General features: G+C 42.7%; 1 protein-coding gene across 5 annotated transcripts in view; it reads right to left on the reverse strand.

Moving 5' to 3' along the window:
* Positions 1 to 23,286, reverse strand: part of LOC132407065 (granule associated Rac and RHOG effector protein 1-like) — a 244,548-nt gene that overhangs the window by 72,346 nt on the left and 148,916 nt on the right. For all 5 annotated transcript variants that reach the window (XM_059993321.1, XM_059993320.1, XM_059993324.1 and 2 more), the window contains one exon: positions 3,172 to 3,378. In XM_059993321.1, the coding sequence (XP_059849304.1) occupies positions 3,172 to 3,378 (207 nt within the window). The remainder of the gene's footprint in view (positions 1 to 3,171; positions 3,379 to 23,286) is intronic.

Consider the following 23,286-nt stretch of genomic DNA (forward strand, 5'->3'; position numbering starts at 1 on the left):
AAATCATTTATATACAGCATAAAAAGAAGTGGTCTCAACACCGACCCCTGTGGAACATCAGTTGTCACTGGCAGCCAACCAGAAAAGGATCCTTTTATTCCTACTTGTTGTCTCCTACCAATCAGCCAATGCTCTAACCATGCTAATAACTTCTCTGTAATACCATGGGCTGTTATCTTGATAAGCAGCCTCATGTGTGGCATCTTGTTAAAGATCTTCCGAAAATCCAGATGTACAACATTCACTGCATCCTCTTTACCTATCGTACTTATAATCTCAATGAATTCTAACAGGTTCATCAGGCAAGATTTTCCCTTAAGGAAACCATGCTGACTCTGTCCTATCTTGTCTTGTGACACCAAGCCCTCCATAAGCTCATCCTTAACTACTGACTCTAAAATCTTCCCAACCACTGAGGTCAAGCTAACTGAACTATAATTTCCTTTCTGCTGCCTTTCTCGAAGAGTGGAGTGACATTTGCAATTTTTTAGTCCTCCAGAACCATGCCGGAGTCCAATGATTCTTGAAAGATTACTACGAATGCCTCAATGACCTCTACCACTACCTCTTTCAGAACCCTAGGGTGCAGTTCATCTGGTCCAGGTGATTTAAGTACCCTTAGGTCTTTCAACTTTTTGAGCACTTTCTCCCTGTAATAGTAACTGCACCCACTTCTCTTCCCTGACACAGTTTAACATCTGGCACACTGCTAGTGTCTTCCACAGTGAAGGCTGATGCAAAATACTCATTTAGTTAATCTGCCATCTCCTTATCCCCCTTTATTATTTTCTGGCCTAATTTTCTAGCAGTCCTACATGCACTCTTGTCACTTTTAGTTTTTACATACTTGTTTTCTGTAGGTTTTTAAAAGCTTCCCAATCTTCTATCTTCCCGCTGATTTTTGCTTTGTTATATGCCCTCTATTTTGCTTTTACATTAGCTTTGATTTCCCACTTCAGCCATAGTTGTACTATTTTACCATTTGAGCATTTCCTTGTTTTTGGAATATATCTATCCCGTACTTTCCTCGTTTTTTCCAGAAACTCACACCACTGCTGCTCTGCTGTCATCCCTGCCAGCATCTCCTTCCAATTTACTTTGGCCAACTCCTCTCTCATACCATTGCAATTTCTTTTACTCCACTGAAATACTGCTATTTACTCAAGCCTTTACCATCTCTCTCCCTCCTTCCCCAACATCAGTATCATCTATAAAAGAAAATGAGGTCACAAAATGGGAGCAAGTGTTCAGTTCCACAGGCTTGGGTTTCACTCCTCCCCTAGTTTAGTGCTAGTAGTCTGAATCTTAATCATTTGAAGTTCACTGTAAAGAGTTCAAGAGCTGCACCATCTCTCGCAGGCAAATCCCATCAGCCTGCTTCTATCCCAGCCATAACAAGTTCTGTGGATCCCGCACAAGCCTCTTGGGCCACCTCACAGCCCACATAACCAGAGTGGAAGCCTCAACCCCGAGGGAGTGGCAAGGAAGGAGGAGCATGCTGAAAAATGCAAGAGTTGCTGTTACCCTTCCAGAAAGTTATCTGTTTTCACCTCAAGAATGTTACTGTATTGGGAAAAATGCATTCATTCTTCCTGCATGGATGGCTCCTGACTTTTCCCAAATGGACAAAAGAAAAATTCAGAAACTTTGTGGGAGAGAGCTCTGTGACTGGGTAGGCTAGTAATGTTTCCATCTGGTTCCCTGGGGATAAAGATTAAAGATGAGCTTAATATGTCACGTGTACATTGAAACATACAGTGAAATGCTTCATTTGTGTTGATGAGCAGCACAGTCTGAGGAAATGCAGGGAGCAGGCCATAAGTGCCACTGTGTTTCCAGCATCAACAAGGCACGCCCACAACTCATTAACCCTAACACTCATGTCGTCTTTGGAAGGTGGGAGGAAACTGGAGCACCCAGAGGAAACCCATGCAATCATGGAGAGATTAGTGAAACTCTTCACAGACAGCTGCATAAATTAAACCTTGAGTGGTGCTCACCAGTGCTGTGAAGTGTTATGCTAACTGCTGCGCTCACAGGTGTGCTGCAGGCGAAGGGAAGGTTGGCAGCAAAGGATGAGTTAGTTAGCACAAGAGCATGATAGACAACACTGCACTGTGGCCTGGTTACAATCAGCTGCTTTTCTACTTTCAGAAATAATACAATTGAAACCGTGATCCAAGATTCCATGAATATCTTAGATTCCCAGTGGCAGAAAGTCACCAAAGCGTTTTCCAGATGCTGTATGGCAGACGTGCAAAGCTACAGAAATAAAAGCAGACAGGTGATCGGTTACAACACAACAGTGTGACCAGGTCTCGGACAGAAGTGTGAGGTAATGCATTCAGGTTATCTAATTCTGGCTGCACATAGACAGTAAATAGCAGAGACCTACCAATGCACAGGGAGACCTTATAGTGCGTGCATGGCTCCCTGAAAGTGACGACGCTGGTGGATCAGCTAGTGAAGAATGTGGGTTGCTTGCCTTGATAGATGGGGTATTGGGTAAAAGAAAAGGAAATATTGTACAATTCTGGTCATCACACTATAGAAAGGCTGTGGTAGCAATAGAGTGCAGAGGAGATTCACCAGGTTTTCAGGAGGTTCGCCAGGAGATTCACAAGATTAGATAATGGGTTTAGAGTAAAAGATTAAATATTTAAGGGGAACCTGAGGGGGAACTTCTTCACTCAGACGGTGGTGCGAGTGTGGAACAAGCTGCCAGCGAAAATGGTGGATTCAAGTTTAATTTCAATATTTAAGTGGTTTGGATAGTACGTAAATAGCTGGTGAATGTAGGGCTATGATCTACATGCAAATCAATGGGACTAAGCAGAACAACAATTCTAATCATACTGAATTTTATTGATAAGGACTGAAGCCCTTCATTGGGATTAGAGAGAAGCCAGAACTTCAAAAAAGTGTTCGAGATTTCTTTGAACACAGTTATGTCTTTACTCAAGAAGGCAAGAAACAGAATATTGCCTTTGCCATTTTCCAGAGTACAGAAAGGAACCTGCAGGCTCTAACACCAAAAACATTAGCTGGTCAGATGCTCATTATTGAGTTGCAAACCCTCACATTCCTGGCTGCACTCTAAATTTTTCTGTTGTTTCTCAGCCCTCTGGAATACAGAGAGCATTTCAGGCTGCATTTTGAGGGAACAGTTACCTCAGAGGCTCCTCCCCAGGACCTCACAGCCTCATCCAGCTCCATAGCACGGCCAACCTTCACTGCCTCAGCGCCCGCGGCACTCTTCCTCTCCTGGGCCTGGGCCTCCGCCAGGCACGAGTGGGCAACTGGCTGGACTCGATGCAGCGCTTGGGTTAGGAACTGGACGTGGACCTGCAAGACGGTCAGGAAGCACCGGCCCAGCACCTGAGGGAAAGGACACAGACACATCACTGGAGAGCAGTGAGAGCAGAAAGTTAACCCATCCAACAGCAAACCTGCTGGACCAGTCATTCAGCATGTCATCTAAAACTCTGACAAACTTCAATAGACTGGTTGCATCATGGCTTGGTATGGAAACACAATGCCCAAGAGGTATAAGAAACTCAGGTTCAAGAACAGTTATTACCCCTCAACCATCAGTCTCTTGAACCAGAGAGGATAACTTTACTCACCACAACTGATCCCATAACTTTCAAGGAACTTTTTCTCATGTTCTCGATATTTATTATTTTTTTTCTTCCTACTTGTATTTGCAGTTTGTTGTTTGTCCCCCAAGAACCCAGCTCCTTTCCCCCCCCCCCATCTACTGCACAATCCAGAACATAGAATAGTACAGCACGGTACAGGCCCTTCAGCCCACAATGTTGTGCCAGCCCTTAAACCCTGCCTCCCATATAAACTCCCACCTTAAATTCCTCCATATACTTGTCTAGTAGTCTCTTAAACTTCACTAGTGTATCTGCCTCCACCACTGACTCAGGCAGTGCATTCCACATACCAACCACTCTCTGAGTAAAAAACCTTCCTCTAATATCCCCCTTGAATTTTCCACCCCTTACCTTAAAACCATGTCCCCTTGTACTGAGCAGTGATGCCCTGGGGAAGGGCACCACTGACTCTCCTCCCACAGGGTCCCCTTGACATCCCTCCATGTGCTCCCAACTGCCCACTGTACCTCCTGGATTTGGTTACTCTACATCTTTCTTTCTCATCAGATTCCATAATTCCAGACTCCCGTTCAATGAATCAATGCCATTCCCTTCCAACACCTTGAACAACACCCACAAAATACTGGAGGAACTCAGTAAGTCGGGCAGCACCAATGAAGGGGAATAAAGTTGATATTTAGGGCTGAGACCCAAATATCAGCACAGTGCTGGGATCATCTTTGTTGCAATGGATATCAAGCACACATGGCCACTTTAATTATTTCCTCTGTCGGCAGATAAAAAGAGAAAAATGGGCATTAAGCTCTTCACCATGACTATCAATTTATTTGAAGATACACTGTGGAACAGGACATTTCAGCCCAATGAGTCACACAGCCCAGCAACTCACCTATTCAACCCTAGCCTAATCACAGGACAATTTACAATGACCAATTAACCCACTAGGTGGCACATCTTTGGAATGGGAGGAAACTGGAGCACCTGGAAGAAATCTGCACGGTGATGAGCAGAATGTACAAAACTCCTTACGGACAGCGCAAGAATTGAACTCTGAACTCTGACACTGCAAGCTTCAATAGTGTGCAAACCACAAAGTTACTTAATACTACACAAGACAATTGTGAAGCAGCAATTGCTGAGTCAAGTAATTGATAATTGCAAACTAATTGAAGCTTTCGGAACAGCACACATAATCAACTACTTGTCATCGTTTAAGCAATGAATAGATGTTACAGAGCATATTCCCCTAAAGCAGGGATTTCCAACCTGGAGCCCCTTAACTTAACCTTAGCTTAATGGCATTGGTCCATGGCTTAAAAAAGGTTGGGAACCGCTGCACTAAAGGCAAAAGAAGCCAAAATGAAAAATGGGGCAGCTGTATTTATCAAACATTTGATTAATTTGATTTGTCACAGTTATTTTGAAACATAAAAATTGTCATTGGCACCAAGTCAGATCAGCAAGCACTGTGCTGAGGACCAAGTTTCTGGTGCCAACCTAGCATGCCACCACTCACTAGCCCTAACCTAAATACCTTTGGAGTCAGGGAGGAAACCAGAATACCTGCAGGAAGCCCACATGGTCACAGGGAGAATGTACAAAATCCTCAGACAGCAGTGGGTACTGAACAATAATCAGTGATCGCTGGCGCTTTAAAGCATTACGCTACCATGCTATTCATGTTAAATGTTGTATTACAGAAAAGGAACTGGGAATTTTCACAATGATCAGAGGACCAACTCATTGAAAAGCAGAAAAGTCAATACAAGAGCAAGTGAATGAGTAGACATCTACAGATGTGTAGAAGGAAAGGAGCAGAAGAGGCTAATGTGGTTCCCTCAAGGTCTGAGACTCAAGAAACTACATGGGCGAGAAAGGAAATGGTGTCAATTAAGCAAATACTTATGTCCGCCCTAACAGCAGATACAGATAACATGAAAACAGAGTATAAATATAAAATGCATGGGTATTTCAAGGGTGTTTGCTTTGAAGTTAGCAACAAAGCTAACATTAAACACTTGCTGATGATACGAAGCCAGATGGCAGTGTGGACTGTGAGGAAGATCAAGTTCAAGTCTATTGTCATTCAACTGTATACGTATATACCACTAAATGAAACAATGTTCCTCCAGACCAAGGTACACAACAGTACAGATAACCCATACACAATACATAAAGTAATAATATCAAAAATAATTAACAAATAATAAAGTGCATTTATGACACAAGCTTAAAACAGTGTAACACTATTGGTGCTTCATACGTGATGAGGCCTGAGTGGTGGCAGGGAATTCAGCAGTCTCACAATGTTGAGGGCCCTGTGTACGTAGTGCTCCTGATAAAAATCTCCAATGGCTATCTGATAAAAATGAAGGCAGGCTTCATGGGGGATGAAGAAAGGTTAACTAGCTGATCGAACATAGTGTGGGAAAAGTCAGTATTTAATATAAACAGTAAGAGATTAAAAGCCTTTGAGATCAGTAGGGCCTGGATGTCAACATACAGATACAGTAAACAATTAGGAAGACAAATAGTGTGTTGGCTTTTACTGCAGAGATTTGCGTAGGAGTTAAAATACCCTGCTGCAATTACATCTTTTCTTCTTAGACAGATTTGTTCCTTCTTGAAACAAATGAGATTCTGCCGATGGTGGAAATCTTCAGCAAAACACACAAAGTGCTAGAGGAAGTCTGCAAATCATACAGCATCCATGAAGTGGAATAAACAGTTGACATTTTGGTGTGAGACCCTTCATTACAATTGTAAAGGATCTGCCCCCTTCCTTTCTGGTGCTGTTGAAGGGTCTCAGTTTGAAATGCCAACTGTTCATTCCACTCCACAGATGATGCCTGATTTGCAGAATCCATTCAGCGCTTTGTGTCTGTTGTTTTACAGTTACAGAGGCAGCACGGTAGTGTAACAGTTAGCATAATCATTACAGGGACAGTAATCACCGATCAGGGTTCGATTCCCACTACTGTCTGTAAGGAGTTTGTACATTTTCCATGTGATTGTATGGGTCTTCTTCAAAAGCTCCAGTTTCCTCCAAAGACCTGTGGTTAAGGTCAAAGTTAATAAGTTGTGGGCGTGATATGCTTCACCGGAAGCTTGCACAATCCTTAAATGATTTAGTGCAAAAAAAACATATTTCACTGTATGTTTTAATGTACTGTACACGTGACAAGTAAAGCTAAATCTTCAGAATAAAGTCTTTTCTTTAAAGCAGACATTTGGATATGGAAATGCAAGCAAATGAGAGAAGCTTGATGGGTATTGACCAGTTGGGCCTGTTTCTGTGTCCTATTAATTGATGACATTGCATTCGAAGTCTTTGAGCACAATTTTTCCTCTATTCACCTGATGATCTCTTCCCATGATGGAGTGCAGTATAATGAGCACCTGATTTGGAGATCTAGTGTCACAGAGTAATACATCACAGAAACAAGCCCTTTGGCACAAGTGGAAATGACATGGCTAGACATATCAGAATAGGGCAGCACAATGACATTGCCTTACCAACCTTCTCAGTGGAATGGTGAAATATTTCAAACACTCATCATTTAGGGCAATAGGTAGGGAGATGTCAGCGTTTTTTTTTTACATAGAGAGTGGTGAGCTCCTGGATCACACAGTCAGATTGAGGTTGATACATTACAGACCTTTAAAACACTCATGTTGAAGTGGTGAGGCCAAATTTGGAGTATTGTGTGCAGTTCTGACCACCTAACTACATAAAAGATATCAATAAGTTTGAAAAAGTGCAGAGAAAATTTACAAGGATGCTGTCAGGACTTGAGGTCCTGAGAGGGAAAAAATTGAACAAGTCAAGACTTTATTCCCTGGAGTGTAGAAGACTGAGGAGAGATTTGATAGTGGCATACAAAATTATAAGGGGTATAGATAGGATAAATGCAATCAGGCTTTTTTCAAAATGAGACTAGAACTAGGGGGAATGTGTTAAGGGTGAAAAATTAAATAATTAAGGGTAACCAGAGGAGGAACTTCTTCACTCAGAGGGTGGTGCAAGTGCGGAACAAGCTGCCAGTGGGAGTGCTGGATGTAGGTTTGATTTCAACATTCAAGAGATGTTTGTCATGGATGAGAGGGGTAGGTGCAGGGAGATGGAACTAAGAAGATGATCAGACAATCACTAGATGTGCCAAAGGACCTGTTCCTGTGCTGCAGTTCTCTACGACTCTAAACATTTGAGTCTTCTACCTGATGGGAGAGGAGAAGGGAGAATAGTCAGGGTGGGTGGGGTCCTTTATTACATAGGCCCATTCGCTATCAGTGCAAAGTCTTTTCTTACTCATCTGGTTTGGTACAAGACTGATGCTACTGTAGCATCCCTTTTGCTCTTTAGTCAAGAACTCTGCCCATTCCTCTCAAAACCATCACATTTTAATTAACTCAAAGGGTTTGCATTTTTTTGGTAAGAATGCTTCATACTCATTAAGAATGGCAGAGTCAATATAAAACACCTGGAGACAGACTGTAACCCTGTGAACTACCTTCTGATCAAAACAAAAGGACTGGTGACAGACAGATCCTGAAGTACACTCTCTCCCATCATTGTTTCTCCTCTTCCTCCCTCCTTTAATGTCCAGGACCTATCAATCATTATAAATCAAAAACGATACTCCTGTTTTTCAGTTTGGGGGGCCGGGGGCCTGGGAAGAAGGAATTAGCTACTTCTGCTCACATACATAGAGAAAGCATTAATATTCCACAAAGAATGCTAATTGTAACGAGGCCTTGCATCAGACAGCCTTGAAGCACAAAGACAGTCCCGCCAAGGTTACTGTGATCAGCTGCCATCATGGGCTTTATGGGGCGGGGGGAGAGCGTTGGGAAGAAGACGTGTATGACGGGCAGGGAGAGAACACATTTGCAGGGGAAATGTGAATTAGTTCACAAATACAAGAGGCACACGTAACTATTACTGCATTTTACCCTCCACAGTGGTGGCCACCCAGGGTCACCAACTCCAGACTTAAATACAAAAAGAACTCTGCCACGGACAGTCCCAAGTCTGGCTATGAAAGGAGGAGGGGTGGGCATGGGACTTGCAACTCATTCGTGTAAAAACCCAGAGCTACAGAAGCTCCAAAAACCTCATTCGTGGGAGAGGAAGAACCTTCAAAGATGGACTACACTTGAAAGACTGGCCTAAGATTCTCACAAGCTGCTGCTGGCAGCCTTTGCCCTAGTTAGGGTGTTGAGCTAAGAACCATTTGAGAGGCAAAATGGGATGGATACTGTGGGGATACAAGCATCTTCTGCTGGGAATGGGGCATTTCTGTGTGCCCTCTTTCTCCACTCCCCAACCATTTAAATGCATTGCTACAGTACGTATATGGAATTTGATTTAAGCTGCTGATTTTTACCAAGTGGCCCCTTGATGTAATTTATGAACGGGCATTTACACTACATGCTTCATAATGCTGAAGGACCCCATGCATCCCTCATACGATCTCTTCTCCCTCCTGCCATCTGGGAAAAGGCTCCGAAGCATTCTGTCTCTCACGACCAGACTATGTAACACAAGCTATCAGACTCCTCAATACCCGAAGCCTGGACTGACACCTTGCCCTATTGTCCTGTTTATTATTTATTGTAATGCCTGCACTGTTTCTGTGCACTTTACGCAGTCCTGTGTAGGTCTGTAGTCTAGTGTAGCTTTCTCCGTGTTGTTTTTTTACGTAGTTCAGTTTAGTTCTTGTACTGTGTTATGTAACACCATGGTCCTGAAAAACGTTGTCTCATTTTTACTATGCACTGTACCAGCAGTTATGGTCGAAAAGACAATAAAAGTGATTTGACTTGACCTGACTTGAACTTACAGACAGTGCCGGAATTGAACTCCCAAAGCTGCAATAGCATTGCAGTAACTGCTGCTCTTCTGTGGTGACCTTGTTAATGACACATTTCACTGTATGTTTCAAAGTAACTGTGATAAATAAATGAACCTGAACTATCAAGCTTTTCTTTTTCTTGTGCTCCTCTCTGTGAGGAGATAATTAATGCAGTCAGAGCCATATGGGGGTGAGTGGATCATTGGGAGAGTGAGTATTTGATTGTGTGCAACATAAAACACTTCACAGTAATATCCACACACAAAATGCCAGCAGAACTCAGCAGATTAGGCAAGATACACGGAGGGAAATGGCCAGTCAACTCTTGCCTGGTGTGGAGGCTCCAATGCACAGGATCCAAGATGGTTGGAAACTCAGCCAGCTCCATCATGGCGACAATACTCCCCACTATGCAGTACCTCAAAAAGGTTGCATTCATCATTAAGAAAACCCTCACCAGCCAGGACATGCCCTCTTCTTGGTCCCACCACCACCAAGGACCCACACTCAGTGATTCAGAAAGTTTCTCTCACGCACCACCACCACAACTACCAGCTCTGTCACAAGATTCCAAACAGTCCATGAACACTAGCTGAACATTCCTTTTTTTAACTTTTTATTTTGTAATTTATAGTAATTTTATGCCTGCATTCTACCGTTGTAGTAAAACAACTAATTTTATGTGATACAGGACCCTAGTTTAGAGACAGAACACAGGAGCTCCGAACCAGACAGTAAGCAACTTGATTTTGCATTTAGCATATCCGGTCAGTAAATCAGATCAGCAATTTTCAGGCACTGATTTCGCCAGCAGCTAGCTTAACACAGACTGACTCAATTTAGAAGCACTTGAGCTAGGATTTCAGTACATACGTGCAGGAGTAGTATTTGTGCTCTGTAGATCTACAGCACTTCAAAATTAAGTTTCAACTTGTGAAACTATCCTGCTACAGAGAGCCATGGAGGGAAGGAGAGAACAGGAGTTAACTTGCTTGTTGGTTACCTGCTTTTTCATCTACATTCAAAATACAGATTGCTAACTTAAGAGCTGATTTTAGAACACAGTACAGCACAAGAACAGGCCCTTTGGTCCACAATGTTCAACCAAACCAATCTCTTCCTTCTACTCAATACCCATATCCGTCTATTTTCTTCACATTCATGTGCCTATCTAAACATTTTGAAGACGCATCTACATCTGTGACAACGACATTTCTTTCCATTCTTTTGTGTGTCTTCAGATCTTTCTACCATCTGGTCCCTTTTGTACTGTAGCTGGAATCCAATTTTAACCACTTGGCTATTGCCAACTAAGCCTTTAGCTGCCAGGACTCAAAACTCTGGAACTGATCTCTAAACTACCACCTGCTCTCACTTGGATCCACCTATCACCTTCCAGCCTCTGTCACTATTCCCACTCTTCCATCCTCCATTTGCCCATTACCCTTCCTCACCTAGATCATCCCTTCTCCCTGCCATTTTTCAGACTGGCCATCTTCCCCTCTCTATCCATTTCTGATGAAGGGTCTCCACCTGAAATGTTAACTGTCCATTTTTCGCCAAAGATACTGCCTGACCCCCGAGTTCCTCCAGCTCCTTTGTGTGTTGCTAGAAGGAAGTTAATGTTAGGATTGCCTGCTGTACCCAAGACATTCACTAGCTAAGTGGCAAAGAAAATACCTTTTCTTCAAAGGAAGGAACTGCTTGCAGTGCTTTGCCACCGTAAAAGGAAAATGGAAAATCAGTAAACATCAGCAGCAGCCCTGACTAAAACCTGCTAGCACGATTCCTCTAGCCACACAGTAACTGCAGTTTTTTTTAATTTTACGTATTTTTTTATTTAGAGATACAACATGGAATAGGTCCCTCTGGCCCTTTGAGCCGCACAGGCAGCAACCCACCGATTTAACCCTTAGCCTAACACGGGACAATTTACTATGACAAATTAACCTACTAACCAGTACATCTTTGGACTGTAGGAAGGAACCGGTGCATCTGGAGGAAACCAACACACTCCATGGGGAGGACAATATAAACTTCTTACAGATAGCGCTGGAACTGAACTCGGAATCCTGATGCCACGCTACATGATTCACATCACAACACACTGCCAATTGTCGAGCTGCCTCAATACTTAGCAGAGTAACTATGGGCTATTACAGGAAGAGGCCATTCTTAACTCACCCAAGAATTTGCATCAGTCTACAGGAGTGCCTGTCTGATTATTAGCTAAAGTCACTCAAGACTTTACACAATGTAGTTAAACATGAAAAGTATCCCACAGGAGTTAACAAACAATTTAGTCAGGGGTCATGCATTTGATTAAGTTAAATTCAAGGGGAAGGACAGGCTTAGAGTTATACAACAACAGAAACACGCCCTTCAGCTCATCGAAGCCATGTCAGCCACAATGCCCATCCAACTAGTCTCAATTTCCCTCTATGCTCTGTCCCTCCAATTGCTTCTTACAAGATATTACTATACCCGTCTCAAGCATTTCGGTTGACAGTTTGTTCCATCTTCTTATCATCCATTGCATGAAAAAAAATTACTTCTCAGGTCCCTTTTCAACTTTCTTCTCTTACTCCAAACACAAGCCCCTAATTTTGGACTCCTCTACCCTGGGAAAAGACTGTAAACATCCACCTCAACTCTGCCTCACTTCTGCAAGTTCACCCCTCAATCTCCTATGTTCCAAGGAATAAAGCCTAGTCTACCTCTCCTTATACTGTAACTCAGGCCCTCTAGTCCCGACAACATCCAGCCATACTTCTGTCAAGGGAAGGTAGCTCCATACTCCAGAGCAAGAAAGAATGTAACTTGAGTATTCCCGAGAAACTGGGGTGTGCACTCAATCAAGAAGAAAATACGAGCTAAGTTCCAGTTCAATGTCATTCAACCTTACTTTGAATATAGCCAAACAACACAGCATTCCTCCAGGGCCAAGGTGCAAAACACAGTTACATACACTCACATACAGCACATATAATTATGATAGCAGAAACTGTCACAAAAACAATTTTTTAAATTATATATTTTTAAAACATTTTTAAAGCTCGAGTCTCTAAGTGTCATGGTCTGTAGATTGATGGTGCAGTGATCCTCATCACGTGCCAGTGTAGCCACAGACGAACGCAATCCAACTTGTCTTCCACCGAGCAAACAATGGAGGGCAGCACCGGAGGGTCCAGCCCCCAACGGCTCCAACATTAACTTGTAGAATATTCATTGATTTATCAATGAAATTAGAAGGAGGATACAGGATGGTTCAGTGGCCTGGATCAGTAAGCATCTTACTGCTTCTTCTCCCCCTTCCCCACACCCGCTTCCCAATCAGGTACATGCCTGAAAGCATGTATCAACAGGTTTAAGGGCAGCTTCCGTTCTGCTGTTGTCAGATGATTGAGAGGTCCCACAGTATGATAAAATGGAAGGACAGACACACCAACCCCAGCATACTGGAAGAGGCCAACATGAACAGCATTTCCACCATGATAAAACAATACCAATTCTGGTGGATCAGTCATAACATTCAGATACCTAACTTACAGACCCTTTAACTCCAGTTGAAGGAAGGTCAGTGAGCTTCAATTCAAAGGTAACATCAAACTCACCTGAAGAAATTGGGAAGACATTGCACTCAATAGATAGACCTGGAGGAAATCTGTTCAAGAGGGAGCTGTGCTACAGGAGAGCGACCACCACTGTACTAAAGAGAACAAGTGGCAGCTGAGAAAGGAGGGACTGTGCAACTAAAAGACCCAACCATTGACCACAGACATCACTTACACTTACCTTCCCCACACTGTACCAGAGTCCACAGTCCAAAGTAGGTTAATTGGTTATTGTAAATTGTCCACAGTTAGGCTAGGGTTAAATCAGCAGGTTGCTGTGCAGGGCGTCTTGAAGGGTCGGAAGGGCCTGTTCATGCCATTTCTCAATAAATAACTAATACAAAGTTTGTCACTGAACCTCAGTACATGTTATAGAGCTGAACAACAGGCTGAAGGGCTTGTTTCTGTGCTGTAATGCTCTATGACTCTACAGTACTTGACAACAATAAACCAATGCATAACTTACGCAGATCACAGGTGTGATTCCTGAGTTGGTCAACTTCAGTCAGGATTTTCCTCCAAGATTAACAATTAGCCTGAACTCTGGAGTTTGAGAGACGAGGGTGGCAGTTAAAGGTATCAGAAAGGTGGATTGCATTTTATCTATATACACTGCACTTTCTCTATAACAGTACACTCAGCGGCCACCTGTACACCTGCTCGCTAATGTCAATATCTAACCAGCCAATCATTTGGCAGCAAGTCAATGCATAAAAGCATCCAACATGGTCAAGAGGTTCAGTTGTTGTTCAAACCAAACATTAGAAAGGGGAAGAAATGTGATCTAAGTGACTTTGATCGTGGAGTGATTGTTGGTGCCAGGTGGGTGTTTTGAGCTTGAGATACAGCACAGACTAGGCCCTACCAGCCTTCAAGCCATGCTGGCTAGTAACTTATGATTTATTCTAATCACTGGACAATTTACAATGACCAGCTAACCTAGCAACCAGTAGATTTCCGACTGTGGCAGGAAACTGGAGCACCCGGAGGAAATGCACGTGATCGGGGGAGAGCGTAAAATCTCCTTACAGGCAATGGTGAGAAATGAACCTGGGTTGCTGGTACTCCAAAGCATTGTTCCATGGTAATGCAAAGCTATTGTTTGCATGCCATCCAAACAGATCGTTCTATACAATACATAGAGGTTTAAAAAGGAAGACAAAAATACAAAAGTACTCAGTGACCCTTCATTAGGAACAGGAGTGGAACTCAAAGGAGAATGGCTAGACTGGTCCAAGCTGACATGAAGGTGATAGTAACTCAAATAATCACACTTTACAACAGTGGTGTGCAGGAGAGCTTCTCTGAACATATGAAGCATCAAACCTACAGCAGCAGAAAACCACATTGGATTCCACTCCTGTTCCTAATGAAAGGTCGCTGAGTACTTTCTACATTTAGTTTGTCTTCCTTTTTAAACCTCGATGTACTATATGGAATGATCTGTGAGTGGCATGCAAACAACAGCTCTGAATTATCTTGGTACCTGTGACAGTTACAATTACATACACATACACTTGATAAAGTCTGCAGCAAGCTTGGCTGAGTTGCCAGTTTGGTTCACGTCTGATGAGGGGTTAACATTAAGTGCATTACAGCTACTTCCTGCCAAGGAAACCACTATCTTACCACAGAAACATTTCTCACCACCATAACCTCCCAAACACTCTCCCCACCAGCTTCCCAATCCAACCACAAATCATAACCCTTCCAAAAGACCACAGATGTTACCATAATATATGACTTTACTAAACCTCCACTAACTCCCTGGCCTCTGGTCCTACACTCTTCTACTACTGAAAACATACTATCCTTGCTTTAATAGTCGACTCCTCTCAAAATGAATGCTAATATTGTATCTGCCTTCTTGGTACATATCCAGAAGATGTACAGATGTTCTTCACTAAGAATAAGGCCAACTGGAATTAGATCATTCAACTCAATGAGGGTACTCTGCTATTTGATCATGGCTGACTTATTATCCCTTTCAACCCCATTCTCATGCTTTCTCCCTGTAACCTTTGATGCCCCGACTACCCTCTAGCTAAAGAAATTCCTCCTCACCTCATTCTAAATGGACGTCCCTCTATTCTGATGCTATGCCCTCTGGTCCTAGACTCTCCCACTATTGGAAACATCCTCTCCACATGAAGTCTATCCAGACCTTTCAATATCCGATAGGTTGCAATGATACCACCCGCCCCCCCAAAACTCATTCTTCTAAATTCCAGCAAGTACAGGTCCAGAGCTATCAAACGCTCCTCATGCATTAACCCTTTTTTTCCTGGAATCATCCTCGTGAACCTCTCCAGCAGCAACATCTCCCATCTTTTCAATCTCTGGATGTAGGCCACCATTAGTCTCGTGAGACCATGGATATGTGCCTTGAAAAGTTTCCAGGGTGAAAGCCTGGGCAAGGTTGTATGGAAGACCAGCAGTTGCAAGTGCTCCACACCACCGATTTTGTCCAAGGGAAGGGCATTAGGACCCATACAGCTTGGCACCGCTGTCGGTGCAGAACAATGCCTTGCTCAAGGACACACATGCAGCCTCAGCCAAGGCTCGAACTAGCAACCTTCAGATCACTAGCCGAACACCTTAACCACTTGGCCATCCACCTACACATATTCAATCTCTCCAAGAGGACTGAAAGCAAGACCATGTCAATCAAACTTTCTCTTCAAGTAATACAACTACTGCTTGGACAAATTGTTTAATTCCTTCACTAGTCATCTTTCAGGAATCACCATCACTCTGAACTACAACTGCTCAAGCTGGACAAACATCAGAGCAACAACGTTAAGCGACAAACAACAAATGCAAAATGCTGGAGGACATCAGCAGGTCAAGTACCATCTATGAAGGGGAATAAACAGTCAACATTTCAGGTCAAGACCTTTCATCAGGACTGGAAAGAAAGGAGGAAGAATCAACTGTTTACTTCTCTCCATCAACACTATCTGACCTGCTGAGTTCCTCCAACATTTTGTGTGTGTTGCTCTGGATTTTCAGCATCTGCAGAATCTTGTGTTTATGTTAAGCAACAAATTCTGGTTTTACTGTTAACATCCAGTAACAAGTAAACAAATGCCTCTTCCCGATTATGACTTCTCTAACCTATTATGTATTTACTTAAGCTCATCACCCCAACAGAAGCTCACTAGAGTCATCTGTCCTGGGCCAGTCTTTCCATCCTTCAAGGTGTAGCCTTTTGAAGATCCTTGCTCTCCCTCTTTGGAGCTTGTATTGACATTATTGGGTTTTTATGGGATGGGATTGCTAGCCCTAAGTCCAACCCTCTTCCTTTTGCAGCCAGGCTTGGGACTGTCAATGGCAGAGTTCTCTAAGCTAATAGCCAAAAACAGGATATCTGTTCCTACACGCTCATTCTCCACCAAGGTTCACTTGTTCTAACATTTCATTCTCACCATTGTCATTGCTTTTAAAACAAATATTTCACAAACCCATCCCTTTCACACCCTTTTATTAAATTTCCTTTCTTAACCACAATTCCCTTCCTCTCAGCATTCTCTGCCATGTCCACTTTGTTTGATTATATGATTGAAACATATAAGATTATTAAGGGCTTGGACACCTAGAGGCAGGAAACATGATCCCGATGTTGAGGGAGTCCAGAACCAGAGGCCACAGTTTAAGAATAAGAATAAGCAATTTAGAAAGGAGTTAAGGAAAAACTTCCTCTGGATGCTTTCAAGAAAGAGTTAGATAGAGCTCTTAAAGATAGCAGAGTCAAGGGATATGGGAAGAAGGCAGGAACGGGGTACTGATTGTGGATGATCAGCCATGATCACAGTGAATGGCTCAAAGGGCTGAATGGCCTACTCCTGCACCTATTGTCTATTGTTATTTTTCCTTCATATCCAAGACTTGTCTGTAACAATAAAGGGTCGTCAAACTGAACACTAAAAAATCTCCCCCTCCATAGATGCTGCCTGACCTGAGTATTTACAGAATTTTCTCTTTTTATTTCTGCTATCAAGCATTTGTAGACTGCTTTTGATAACATTTTTCTTTTTGTTTATTTAGAGATACAGGTGGAAACAGACCTTCCAGCCCTTCAAGTCGTGTCACTCAGCAACTCACCTATCTAATCCTGGCCTAATTACGGGACAATTTACAATGACCAATTAACCTACTAACCCATACAGCTTTAGTTTGTGGAAGGAAACTGGAGATTCGGACCAAAACCCAAGCATTCCATGAGGAGGGCGTACACATTCCTTACAGAGGACACTGGGATTGAATTCTGAATTCTGACACCCCAAGATGTTGCACTAACCACTATACTACCATGGTGCCCATTAAAAGCCATTATTCATGTAAAGCATTTTGGCTTTGAGGGATGGGTAAAGGAAGTAAGTTACTAGAGCAAAAGCTGAGCAATGTCCCTATTCACAGACCAGTGGAGAAGACCACATCCAACAAATGAAGGAGACACAATGCACAGTCAGTACTGACCTTCACAAGACAAGTCTACATCTGCAATAACCTTCCCACATTCACCCACATGTCCAGACATTGTTAGCTCTCTCTATGCTAGTCACAATGAAATCTAAAACTTGTGGGAGATGATGTCTATGAAGCTTCATTAACAACCAACAATACAACAGATCAAAGGCAACAATTACATCTCTGGACAGAGAGATTAACTTTATTTGTCACATGTACATCAAAATATACAGTGAAATGTGCCATTTGCATCAAATCAAATCAGGGAGGATGTGTTGGGACAGCTTGCAAGTGTCACCACACTTCGTGTGCCAGCATAGCATGCCCACAACTTACCAACCCTAACCCGTACATCTTTGGAATGTGGGAGGAAACCGGAGCACCTGGAGAAAACCTGTGGTCACGGGGAGAGTGTACAGACTCCTTACAGACAGTGGCAGGGATTGAATCCTGATTGCAGGCACTGTGAAGTGTTGTGCTAATACTAAGCTACCGTGACACTTTAACACATCGTTGTTCGTGAGCTGAAACAACCAATCCCATGCTGACTTTCACCGACAGGTCATTGCTCCTATCAATGTCTTGAAAGTTCACGGGTAAACCCTTTAAATAGTTGTGCTTTGGAGTGATTTGTTGAGTTTTAAGATTTTTGGATTTGTGTGGTGTTATGGAATAGGGTTTTATTCCATGTTCTGGCTTTGGGTCTCATCAGTAGATATATAGGCAAGCGAACATAATGACCATAAAACAGCAATGCAACTTAACATTTCAGCAAATACTGGAGTATCATTGCAGAATACGCACTTAGAATCAGCTGCAGGCTCTGAAAGCACAAAGTGCTGTCGTCTGCCAAAACAACCGACAGTGCTCTCAGTGCCAACTTGACACACTGTAACACTGATACAATTGTCAGCCAGGGCAGGCAGGCTATTAAAGACTGACCAGAGATCACAGGCATGCAACATTCAATTGTCCCCTTACAATAGTGAGGCCTTGTTCCAGCTCTCACACTGAGATCATCAACTGAATTCATCGCCAAACAGAGCTCACCTTTCTTCTTGCAGCTAGAATTTAACAAAGCCAGCACTCAACTAAGGATCATAATTCCCCTCCAAAAACAACTAGACTTTCACATTTCTATTTTGAGTGTGTGGATTTCTTTGTGTGAAAAGAGGCACGCTTTCTCCTCCTGGGATTTTCCAATGACATTCAAACCCCGAGTACATGACAAACACAACTGGCCCCAATTTTGATCCTCAGTTCAAATAAGGTCCCATTTAAAACATAGAGCAGGCCATTTAGCCCACCATGTTGACCTACACCTCTAATGTGTCTTCCTGACAATGAAGGTAAGCATGCTGTGTACCTTCTTACCCACTCCATCCGCTTGTATTGCAACCTTGAGAGATCTGTGAATCAGTGTTCAGAATGGCTCTGCCATTAAATGTATACTTTCCCTCTACAACTGACCTCCGAAAATGCAACGCCTCTGGTTACCTCATTATGGGATGTACAAGCTTTTGAGAGGGTGCCAAAGAGATGTACCAGGACTTTGCCTGGATTAGAAAATACATCTTATGAGGAAAGGTTGAGCGAGCTAGAGTTTTTCTCTTTGGAGTGTGAAAAGTTGAGAGTCTGACCAGGGTCCTATATAGCTGTAACATTACCTCTCAGCTCAAACTCAATCCCTCAGTTGATGAAGGCCAATGCACTGTATGCCTTCTTAACCACACAACCTGCACAGCAGCCTTGAGTGTCCTACGGACACAGACCCGAAGATCCCGCTGATCCTCCACATTGTCAAGAGTCTTACCATTTATGCTATCTTCAGCCATCATATTTAACCTACCAAAATGAACCACCTTACACTGATCTAGGTTGAACTCCATCTGCCACTTTTCAGCCCAGTTTTGCATCCCATCCATGTCCTGCTGTAACCTCTGACAGCCCTCCACACTATCCACAACACCCCCAACCTTTGTGTCATCAGCAAAGGTACATGGATGACAGAAAAATGGAAGACCATCTGGAAGGAAAGGGGTAGATTGATTTTGGAGTCGTTTTTCCATTGTGGGCTGAAGGGCCTGTACTGTGCTATACTCTTAAAACACATCCCTAGATAGGATTGTGAGGACTGCTGAGAGGATCATCATTGTCTCTCTTCCACCCAGAGATATTTATCAGTAGTACTGCGTACATGGGGTCTTTTGCATCATCAACGATCCTTCCCATCCGTTCAAAAATCTTCTGATCCCCTACCATCATGCAAGAGGCACTGTAGCATTAGGACAAGAACTGCTAGGATGGGAAACAGCTTCTTTGCCCAGGCCATTAGACTACTGAATTCCCAGCTACTACCCAGGTTTCATCATGTTTGAAGTGCCAGTAGTGTTATATTGTTTACTTTTTAACTTGTGTCCTAAATGCACTTTAAGCTCAATGGGATGTTAATCTTCTGAAATATATTTTATTATCCATTAATTTATTTGTGGTAATAATACATCATGTGTTGTGTATGTGAGTTATATGTACTGTGTTGTGCATCTTGGTCCAGAAGAACTTTATTTCATGAGTAAAGGTTGAATAATAAACTGAACTTGAGAACCCACAAAGAATCTCACTTTTCCCAATTTGTGGCTCCCCGATAATTTTTAGTTGCCCTGTGCTTACAAAAAATGCTGTAAAAATCAATTGTAAACTTATTCAGAAATAGTTGTCTGATGGAGGAACTCACTTCTGTGCAGAGAAAGGAACTGTCAATGCTTCAGGATGTAATGCTGAGGCTCTAAGCCCCATGTCTAAGGAAGGATGTGCTGCCATGGGCGAGGTTTACAAGAATGATCTTGGCAATGAAAGGTTACTAATGAGAAGCGCCTGATGGCTCTGGCCATATACTCACTGGAGTTTAGTAAAGTAAGGGAGAGATCTAATTGAAACCTATCAAATACTCAAAGACCTAGGTAGAGTGGACATGGAGAGAATGTTTCCTGTAGTGGGGGAGTCCAGGACCCAAAGCCACAGCCTCAGGATAGAAGGACTACCATTTAGAACAGAGATTAGGAGGAACATTTTTAGCTAGAGGGTGGTGAATCTGTGACATTCATTGTCATGGACAGCTGTGGAGACCAAGTTATTGGGTATACAGTTGTGCTAGAAAGTTTGTGGACCCTGTAGAATAATCTGTTTCTACATAAATATGACACAAAATGTGATCAGATCTTCACGCAAGTCCTAAAATTAGATAGAGAGCTCAATTATTTAACACAAAAAACATTATACTAGTTCGTTTATTTATTGAGAAAAATGATCCAATGTTACATATATTTGTTGGAAAAAGTATGTGAACCACTGCTTTCAGGAACTGGTGTGACCCCTTTGTACAGCAATGACTTCAACCAAACGTTTCTGTAACTGTTGATCAGTCCTGCACATCTGCTTGGAGAAATTTCAGGCCATTCCTTCTTACAAAACTGCTTCAGCTCTGGGATATTGGGAAACTTCCTTGCATTAACTGCTTGCTTAAGGTCCTTCCACAACATTTTGAATTGAATTGAACTGACTTTATTTCTAACATCTTTCACATGCATGAGGAGTAAAAATCCTTACATTACGTCTGTCTAAATATGCAAAGTGCAATCATAGTAATTAATAATTTATAACCAATAGAACAGTCAATGTAACATAAAAATATACTCAAATCAGCGTGAGTTAATCAGTCTGATGGCCTGGTGGAAGAAACGGTCCCGGAGCCTGTTGGTCCTGGCTTTTGTGCTGTGGTACCATTTCCCGGATGATGGCAGCTATAATAGATTGTGATTGGGGTGACTCGGGTCCCCAATGATCCTTCTGACCCTTTTTACACACCTGTCTTTGTAAATGTCTTGAATCATGGGAAGTTCACAACTACAGATGTGCAGCGCTGTCTGCACCACTCTCTGCCAAATCCTGCAATTAAGGGAGGTACAGTTCCCATACCAGGCAGTGATGCAGCCAGTCAGGGTGCTCTCAATTGTACCCTTGTAGAAAGAGATTAAGCCAATCAATATAATGTCAATGACAAATTTAAGTAGCAGATCAGAGTGGTGAGTGGCAAAACAGTCATGGGTATACAGGAGTAAAGGAGGGGACTTAGTACACAGCCCTGAGGAGCTCCTGTGTTGAGAGTCAGAGGGGTGGAAGTGAGGGAGTTCACTCTTACCACCTGCTGGCGATCTGACAGGAAGTCCAGGATCCAGCTGTACAAGGCAGGGTCAAGGCCGAGGTCTCTGAGCTTCCTGTCGAGCCTGGATGGAATTATCGCGTTGAATACTGAACTGTCATCCAAAAACAGCATTCTCACATAGGTAGATATGTTGCATCCAGAATTATTTCCAGGTAGCGGACGATTTCCTTCCACACCGCTCTGACGTATTGGGAAATCGTTTACTAGACAAGTTACAGCAGTGGTTTGTCATTGCCTTCTGTCGGGTGAGTTTTTTTTTTAAAAAGAGATCACCAGCTCTTAATGGGAGCCGGCTGGATTTGAACTTGGGACCTCTTGCCCTGAAGTCCAGCACTGATGCCATTACGCCACCATAAGCATCCTTCTACTCCAGATGTGTAAGGACAGTATGTAGAGCAGTGGCTACTGCGTCATCTGTTGATTGGTTGTGCCAGTAGGCAAATTGTAGGGGTCCAGTTAGGTGGTAGCCAGCTGCAGACGTAAACCTTGACCAGCTTCTCAAAGCATTTGCTTATTATTGAGGTGAGTTTGAAAGGACGCCAGTCATTCAGACATGTTACACCTTTGTCTTTCTTGGTACAGAGAAAATGGTGAATAACTTGAAGCAGGATTACAGTCAAATCTTTGACATGGCCAACACAAAACAATGAATTTTCTTCTTTTAAAACCATTGTTGTGTCTTATTGCATTATCCAACTTCTATTAAGCTTCAGGTGACGGACTGCTACTCTGACATTCTCCTGTAAAATGTCTTGATACAATTTTAAATTCATTGTTCCCTCAATGATTGCAAGCTGTCCAGGCAATGAGTCAGTAAAGCAGCCCCAAGCCATGATGGTCCTTCCACCATGCTTCACAGTTGGGATGAGGTTTTGGTGTTGGTGTGCAGTGCCTCTTTTCCTCCAAACACAGCAATGTGTATTTCTGCCAAAAAGTTAGCATTTATCTCATCTGTCCACAGAACACTGTCACAGAAATGTGGCAGAACATCCAGATTAGGGTTCCTCCATGGTGTCCTTCCATGAACATTATTTTTTCTTCTATATTATGTATTGCATTGAACTGCTGCTGCTAAGTTAACAAATTTCATGACACATGCCAGTGATAATAAACCTGATTCTGATTCTTGTTCAGTGTTTTTCTTGTAATGGATACATGAACTGAGATTTCAGCAAGTTCTAGAGCTTTCTGCAAAGTCTTTTGCTGTTACCCTTGGGTTCTTTTTCACCTCTTTCAGCATTGTGTGTTGTGCTCTTGGTGTGATATTTGCAGATTGCCCACTCCTAGGGAAAGTAGCAACAATACTGAGTTTCCTCCACATGTAGACAATTTCTCTTACCATGGACTGATGAATATTTTTGGAGCCTTTTCCAGCTTCATGCATCTCCACAAACCTTCAAAGATCATCTGAAAGTTGTTTTGATCAAGGTATGATGCACATAAACAGATCATTCTGGAGAGCAGCTGGCTTTAATAGTAACCCGACTTGTGTGTCTTTTTTT

The sequence above is a fragment of the Hypanus sabinus genome, chromosome 17, assembly GCF_030144855.1.
Source record: "Hypanus sabinus isolate sHypSab1 chromosome 17, sHypSab1.hap1, whole genome shotgun sequence".
Taxonomy (NCBI): Eukaryota; Metazoa; Chordata; class Chondrichthyes; order Myliobatiformes; family Dasyatidae; genus Hypanus; species Hypanus sabinus.